The 8,572-nt window shown below is 39.9% G+C and overlaps 1 protein-coding gene across 1 annotated transcript; it reads right to left on the bottom strand.

The window, feature by feature from the left end:
- Window positions 1-850: 850 nt before the first annotated feature.
- On the bottom strand, window positions 851-7,107 carry LOC122670980 (mitochondrial succinate-fumarate transporter 1-like). Its single transcript, XM_043868045.1, has 2 exons — window positions 6,610-7,107; window positions 851-1,390 (listed from the first exon to the last, which is right to left on the bottom strand). Exons 1-2 carry the CDS (start codon window positions 7,009-7,011, stop codon window positions 854-856), a joined length of 939 nt encoding a protein of 312 aa, XP_043723980.1. The 5' UTR covers window positions 7,012-7,107; the 3' UTR covers window positions 851-853.
- Window positions 7,108-8,572: the final 1,465 nt, after the last annotated feature.

Here is an 8,572-nt window from a genome sequence, read left to right as displayed (position 1 = left end):
TTATAGAGTTTTTTTTGTGTCATCGCACAAAAATGAAACAAATTGAGAAAGGGTTGAATTGCTTTAAACGAATTCTGTGGTTTATTTCTTAAACAAATTATGAAATCACATTGTTGTTGTTACAGACGTCATTTTCCAATTTGTTTGGGTCCGACTTGGGTATGAAATGAGTATTTTATGAGCAAGATTCTGTTTGTGAGCTTTGGTTGACTGGGAGGACAGAACTTCAATATTTCATTATGGACAGCCTAGATGAAAAGATTGCATTTTAAGTGCTTCTGTGAAGGCGTTCTCAAGAGCGGCGGATGAGATGCTCGCTCTTGTGATCTCAATGGTCGCATGCGTGGCCATTGGTGCACTATCGCCTCACTTAATCAATGCTCTTTCGATTATTGCATAACCCCCCCCTGTCCTTTCTGAAAAAGTTCTAAAACACCCCTAGATCAGTGTTTTGACAGCCAAACATGGTTCCTCATCAACAGGAATATAAAGGAACCTTCATGGATCTGCCAAATCAGCTCAGCACAGGGCAGTAAAATTGCTCATCACCGGAAAGAGCACGTTTAGCCATTAAATTCAGGATCATCCTCAACTGATCATGAATAGAATCTGTGTAGACTTGCAGGAGCCAAATCACAGGAGTACCATTAGGGAAGCAAAAGAATACATGGCTGGCGTCTCTGTTAGACAATTGAGTTGGAGCTTTCTCGATCTACTAGATGACTGAAGAGCATTAACGAATAGGCAAGCCTATCATTGAAAGCAGTGGTAGATATGCGCTTGCATAGTGTTATTGTCTTGTTTCTGATCTTCCGAATTTGCCAAACAAAAAAACAAACAAATAATGTTGTGCCTACAAGGGTGCATTGTTTAAGTATCTCTTCTCATAGAAGCCAGTCATTTGGTCAGCCACTGCCCACATGATGGCCTGGCCAGGGGGTATCCTCATGAGCCTAGGCAGCAATCCTTTCCACAATGCAAGCACACCTTCTTCTGCACCAATAGTTCGAATTGCGTGGAACATCCCCTTGTACTTAATCCCATCGCCTGATCGGCTTTGAGCCATGAGCCTTGTCTTCACTACATCAAAGGGGCCTGTGCAAATTGGACCTACAGTTCCTGCCGAAAACCCTGACACCATGGACTGCCATGGTTGGAGGACCTTTCCATCTCCTTCATTTTTCCTCCAAAGAACTACATCGAATGTATTCTTTGCCGTGAACATGGCAGCCTGGTTCGTCCCATTGCGCATAACAGTGGGAGCAGCACCAGCCCAGAGCCCAAAGAGACCTTCCTCCCGGATGATCATTCGAGCACAGTGTATAGGACCCTTGTACTTCAGAAGCCCAGGGCTCAGTCCTTTCTGTTGTTGCAGTCTAATCTTCACCACCTGCAGTCAACAGCAAGAGGAGCAGAATATGTTCAAATCCATCTACACTCCAGCTAATGTACAAATTCCTTTTTCTCATTTAAACAAGAAATGTTTATGCCTGGAAAATGTGTGCTGCCTGGTTAAGAAATAGCTGTAAAAGAATGAATCTATGGTGAAACGCTGTGGATGATCAAAAAGAAGAAAAAAAGCTTCCGAAGAATAAGTCAGAAAAAAGAGACACTACCACACAAAAGTATGTAGTCGTTATCTATCAAGATTGGAGTGTTACATGCATTCAGAAGGTCGACGCCGAAGTCGTATTCATAAATCCAGAGCAAAACAATAGTGGGGCATCCTTGATAGGCCATTGACCTGAAACTGAACGAAAAAGTGAATCTAGAACCCAAGTATCAAAACATGGGCTTGTAAACAATGGCTCTTTCTTCTGCAAACAGGCAAGTAATGTATGACCCTTTCCTCACTACTATTACCTGAATTAAAAAATATGCTGCCTTCATGCAACCAAAATTGTTTAGTTATCAAACAATGTCTCCTTCCCTTGTCAAATGGCAATTAGTTGGTAGACTTAAATGGCTAGAATATTTGATGTGTTTCCTAATACCATAGCATTGTTAACTTTTAACGAACAGCATGACATTGCTAAGCAAAATTCATGTAGTTCATATATGCACTAGGACTATCTAAAAATTAAAATCTAAGATACGTAGACATAGCACTCCTGTTGACATGGACAGAACATCCTGAAAAAAGGAATTGTAATTCACTTGTCCACTGGAAGTAGTTGTCTAACTAATTTACTCAGACACATGGTCAATCAATACTGCCCATGTATTTATAAACATCCCCTGGTATATTGGCAAGTGAGTTACAAGGAATTTATTACTAGAATGTCTAAGAGACCTATCAGTCAACCATAGAACTACCAAAACATGTACGCAAGTCAGCATATACCTATCCACGAAGTTTACTTTTTGCTATGTTACTCCTTTACAAAAACTTCAATTTTATCCCGACAAACACATGGTGGATAGATAATCAACAAGGTTGGACCAAAATGTTAAGTGCATAATTCTGTCTGTGTGAGATATTGAGATATAATAAAATAATTTTAGGAAACATTTGGTATGGCAACCTAGATTGCAATCTTGTTTTGGATTTAAATCTAGACCTATTTGGGGCTTGGTCTCCAATCACAATTCTGATCCTGGGATTGAATTGCAAAATGGGGCTGGATCAAGATTGAGACCTCCCTCTCTCTGCAACAGCGGCACTAGGGTTGTCCTCAACAGAGGAGATGACTGTGGGTACCGTCGGCAATATGATCAAGGAATTCATCCTCTCCTCTTTCACAGTCATACTGAGAACCACCAAGACATTGATGTAGATTAATCACGTAAAGAACTTTTTTTATTGGAAAATAGCTTTGGATTGGGTTATATATGTGTTGGGCCTTTGATCCCTGACTTTCTATGTAATAGGTCACTTTTATGGACCTAAAGTATTGGGTAAAGGGTTGCATACGGGATTAGTTGTTTTAGTTCCATACTTAGTTTTATTTTGGTGTTTTTGTTCATAACTTGAACCGATTCAACCAACGGTACAATTTAAGTGATTTCAGTAGTTTTCTTTTAAGTGTTTAGTGGGGCTGGATTAGGACTATGTTTTCAGTCTATTTCAGTTTCCTATTCAGTTTAATATATAAGGATGTAAGGGGGGCAAGTACTGAACACGAATTTTGATATTAATAAAAAGCTTTTTGCTGCTCTTCTTCACCATCGAAGATTTTTGTCTTTAGTGATCAAGACTGGTGGGATTGTGTTTGATCCAATCAACACCTTGCGGTGTGAAGCCCCCGAATGGTTCTTTTGAAGCTTTCCTTCGAGTTCTTTGAAGATCTACTTCAAGTACTAGTTAAAGATTCAATTTTTATTCAAGTTTCTCAATCAAACAAGCTGCTGCCAAGGGAATTCTGCAACAACAGTGAGTTTGATTCATCCCAACCCTAACCTGTCTTTTGCTAATCCTCTAAACCACCAAGGCACCAAACCCTAACATCCCTTCCATCTCTGAACATCATTCCCATAACCTAAATTCTGCCCGGCCCAAACCAGCAAGCCAAATCACACCAAACTTTGATCGAATTCTCCTCTCATACTAGGGAAAACTCGATCCAAGTTGCTCCCTCATTTGACCATCATAAACCCTAAAAATCCATATTTTCCTCTTTTCAAAAATCCAAAGCCCTAACACTAACCTTGCTTCCGATTTTAATTAAAAGGCCTAGACTTGTTAAAACTTAACAAGACCTTCACTGGAAGACTCCCCTACATCAATTTAGCATAACCCTACCATCAAACCCTAGGTCCCATCAAACCCTAACCCTACTTTTACCAAAAACCCAATGTTTGGCCTACCAGATTACTATTCATAGCAGATCCTGGTTATTGGCTTCTAGTTGGCCTCCTACCAATCTAGAACTACATTAGAACTTCTCACCCAACCTGTTGAAGCATAAAATTCTAACAATCAGTCATGATTCTGGCCAAGACCTTGAGCAAAAGGTGTAGGTGCCTGCCATGGAGCCCTAATCAAACAAGGGCCTCTAAAATGCGACACACTCTGGGTGGGTTGAGTGGGTCACATGGACTGATGGGTATCCAATGGGTTGACATGTAAGTGTCTCTCTCTCTCTCTCTCTTGCTATATATATATATATATAAACTTCCTGACTGTCTGTCTCTTCTCCCTGACTCTCTCTATATCTCAATTCCGATCCTGGGATTGAGAATGCAAAATGGGGCTGGATTGAGAGGTTTATCGACTGAATCCGAGATTGAAGGTGGCAGAGTCCAATCTGATCAAAGACATGCTAAAAAGTTAAGGTTGAAATGAGGTTATGTATTTTTTGAAGGGGCAAAGAAATTGAGGCTTGTTTTCCATCATGGCCTCTTTTCTCACTCTCTCTCATCTCCTAGCAACAGTGGCACTACGGTTGTCCTCAACAGAGGAGATGACTGTGGGTATCACCAGCAATGTGATGAAGGAATTCATCCTCTTCTCTCTGTCATACTGAGAACCACCAAGAACCTCTCTCTCCCAACCTGTTGAAGCAGTATAAATTTCTAAAAATCAGTCTTGATTCTGGCTTAGACCTCGAGCAAAATTACGTAAAATCATCACTCCTCAGGTTAATAACTCTGATCTTATTATGAAACCAATTATTGAATCTCCAACAGTCCCATGAAAAACAAGAAGAACAAGGGTTTGATGCCCAGGTTTGATGAGCAGATGATGGTTTCTGGGTATGAAATCAGTTTCAACGAAGGGTAGGTACTGCAATGGAGTCCTGATCAAATGAAGCCCCCTAAAATGAAACATTCGATGGATGGGTTGGGTGGGCTGCTGGGTACCCAATGGGTTGACATGTGACTCTCACTCTTTTCCCTGACTCTCTCTCCAGTCCGTCCCATGTGATCTGCCTGCCTCTCTCTCAAAAACAAATAGGCATTAAATCTTCAATGTTCTGTTACTTCTGCAATGGAGAATAAGTGATAGGGGGAAACTAGGGGTTTGGAAAGGAAAACAAAGTTACCAGCTTGTGGTGAAGGGTATGGAACAAGGTCTATTTTGTTAACCCATACAAATGGAGCATTACAGTCTTTTTAGTTTGAACGTCTAATAAGATGAAATAGCACTGCTTGGGCATGAATTCATATAAGTAAAGTTCATGAATTGTAGAAGCCGAACCAAAAAGCTCAAAGATAGAATAGGTTCAATTCACAACTGATATTACACAAATACAAAGGCCCCAATTGCCTTCAGCGGATAACATAGTGTCCAGCAAGAGTTGTGACACTGACCTAAGATAAATATGAACCCACCAATTGAACAAAGAAGTCATAATCAGATAATGCTAGCTAAACTAGATTACTGCTTTGCCACTAGACCAGACAGTTTAGGTGAGGGGTTTTGGCATAATCCAATGACCAAAAAAAATTGAGAATGTGACCAGTGCTTGATGCGAATCACAGGGACATTAAATCAGATAAAAATTTATAATGTGTGAAACTTATTAGGGTTGATCTTGATTAACCAACCTTGTGAGTGAATGATGGCCCATTTGATCATATCCTTTTTTATCACTTTATTGTCAAGGACTCACTGAACAAAAATACACCCGTCAGATGACTAGACTAAGGAGGATTCATGAACTGAAAGTGAAAAAAAATTATTCTCCTTTTGTTGATATGAAAACATTTCACCAAAATTATAAAAGCAAAAGAGACTAGTAGGAGCGAAAAAAGACGGATATAATCTTATTGAAATTCAATAAAAAAAATTCTGGAAAACAATTCACATTAAATATTTTGGATGTTATAGCCAAAATAATTATTTGGATCTATTCTTGCCTGATCATACCCTTGCCACCCAGGGAAGGCACCACACCATCATAAAGTTGGAGAATCCTTCACAATCTCCTGCGCTTAAACATGCCTCCTTGTCATTTACAAAACCAAACAACAAACTAACAAAGAATGACTAAAAAAAATTATTCTACTGTTATGTATTTTTGACAAGTCAAAATAATTGCTGATGTGCTGTGTAGTATTAGCACATTGAATCAATTTGACAGTTTGTGCAAATTCCTCTGTATCCAATCAATTAATGAAACAGCTTCGTTTCTTCATCTCCTTGCTCCCCCCCCCCCTTCCCCCAACCCCACCCGCACGAAAAAAGTTCCTTTCTTAATTAGCCATGCGCATCCCATAAGGTTTGCATTGTGTTGAGAGTGAGCTACTGTTTTTTCACTAGCCTAAGACATTGTGCCACTATCTGGTAAGCAAATACCAACTCAAACGGTGTCTAACGGGTTTTGATTGAGATACTGGTTTTTCACTTGTCACAGATAATGTGTCAATAACTTGTTAGTCAAACCCCCAACTCAGAAGACTAATTTAAAGCAGGTAATTGACCAGAAAGTTTAACTATAAGAAAATTAAATAACTCTACACAGCACTAACCCAATTAATTCGGTAAAATCAAATGTCTCAAATCCAAACAAGTATCTCAGAAGCAATTACTGAATTGGGGGGGGGGGGGAACACCGGTTAGCACTGAATGTATGAAATCTTCCCTACTAAGAACAACCAGAAGCAATATAATGGACAGGAACCACAACATAAGCACAATTACAAGCGCAAATTCGAAAGATTTACCTCAAAGGGGGTAACAATAACGAGGGCTTCGAGAACCCCAGCACCGAAACCAGAGAGTAAGCGTGCTTGATTACTGAGATTCCCAGTCTGAGAATCCTTGAACGCAGTTTGAAACAGAGCGTTGGAACCCATTCGAAGAGCATACTTGAGAGTGAGATGAGTGGCGAAGGGAGTTAAACCTTTCCAGAGAGCTCGGACGCCTTCGGCCTGTGAAATGGTGGTCCCACAGTGGATAATTCCTTTGTAAGCTCCAGACCTATCGAGCTGCAACCTCGTCTTAATTACATCGATCGGTTGCAGACAACAAGCCTCCACTACCCCTCCGATCGAACCAGAGACCGCCTTCATATAAGGTGGGATCGATTTCTGGCGATTCTGATTCGGTTTCTGTTCTTCAGCCATTTTTAATGCTTTTCAAAGTGACAAAAAAGAATTTATCCCTGCGTGTTCGTTCTCTCTTTTCCCTTCTCTCTCTCTCTCTCGCTTTCTCTGCAGAATTCTGGAAATCTATCGCTTGTGAGTGTGTGCGAGAGAGAGAGGGCGAGGGGGAGGGAACGAACATGAACTGGAAAGGCATCGGCGGTTTATACGGAAAGAACAAAACTCACTCGGAGGGGCATGCAATGGCCAGATAGAGAGAAGTGGAGAAATTCGTTTTTGCATTTTTAATAAGTCCACGTGTTCTGATCTGGTGGTCAAAAGCGGCGTTGCACACACGCCTCTATCTACCGCAGCCGTTGGAGTCTCTCTGAGTCAACTTGGGAATCAGCAGATCCAGTCGGGTTCGATCGCTCATCTGGTTAAATCGGCCTTATTCCTCGGTTCGTGTAACGATTTATCGACTCCCAATTCGGAAAATCAGTTCAGTGTTTTTTGTTTTTGATAGGTAAAAATTTAACAAACGGGAAATAGTTTTTTGTCCCATTCTCATGAGTCTATCTTTTTCCTTCTCAAAACAAGAGACATAGGTGTCTTTTCATATGAGAAGGAGAGAGATAGACTCATGGGAGTGCTGGCTTAAGTCACACTTCTGGATAGAGAACTTTTTCCCTTAACTATATTATTAGTTCACTTGATCCCATAAGAATGATCATTTCGATTTCACTTAATTTTAAATGAAGCATGAGATAGTTGCTTCGTCGAATGATTTATCCACTAGGGGCAAGAGTATCATTTCACGATGCCCTGTGAGAGGTGTAGGTGTTGGGTGGAATCCTTCTTACATCAGTTGGGGAACCCACATGGAAAAGAATTTAAGGTGTTCCATTGGCTACGGGTTTTTTCTTTTTTCTTTTTGTGGTAAGAGAGAGAAACAAATTATTAAAATGTGTAAAAGCTAAGGACCCACAACATGGATAGTGCCTTCCTTGTCAAAGAGTCAACTATGCTGTTAATCTCTCTCGTAATATGAATAAAAGAAATAAAGTGAAATGCCTCCTTCAAGTTAAGATAACCTATAACTCCAATTGGTGTGTGAATTACTCGTATTGTCTTTTCTTATAAAGAGGAAAGAATGGGGAAAGAGTTAGGCAGTTTGTGCAACATATTTTCCGTATTTGTATACAAGTTCTCTTTCTATCTCTAAGTTCTTCATGGGTGAAAAAAGAGAAAAGAAAAAAGAAAATGTATTATCTCTTGTGTTCCTCGTATTGGATTGCAATGTGATGGCATTCTCTCTATCAAGGGAAGAAAGAAAAGTATTTTAACTTCTTCGTATTTGTCACATCAAGGTTTTGAGTGAGAGTACTCTGATCTTGTGAATCCACCTTATTATTTAGTGAGTTATTTTGGTATCCAAGAGTGGGGTATTTGGTTATTTCTCTTAATGCTTTGGTTGTCTCTAATTTACTTAGAGAAGAATATTGTAATCCCACTATTATTTGTATAGTGAAATTTTATTTGGACGAGATCCCATGGTTTTTTCCTTTCGCATTGGAAGGGTTTTTTATGTTAAAATTGGTGT

Source organism: Telopea speciosissima, chromosome 8 (assembly GCF_018873765.1).
Source record: "Telopea speciosissima isolate NSW1024214 ecotype Mountain lineage chromosome 8, Tspe_v1, whole genome shotgun sequence".
Classification (NCBI taxonomy): Eukaryota; Viridiplantae; Streptophyta; class Magnoliopsida; order Proteales; family Proteaceae; genus Telopea; species Telopea speciosissima.
Note: the sequence above shows the minus strand (reverse complement) of the source record. Positions and strands in the feature narration are given on the sequence as shown.

Coding starts and splice junctions, on each gene's coding strand:
- LOC122670980 (XM_043868045.1), bottom strand. CDS start 7,011: ATGGCTGAAGAACAGAAACCGAATCAGAATCGCCAGAAATCGATCCCA. Junction 1,391..6,609: donor TTATTGTTACCCCCTTTGAG/GTAAATCTTTCG, acceptor TGTTGACTGCAG/GTGGTGAAGATTAGACTGCA.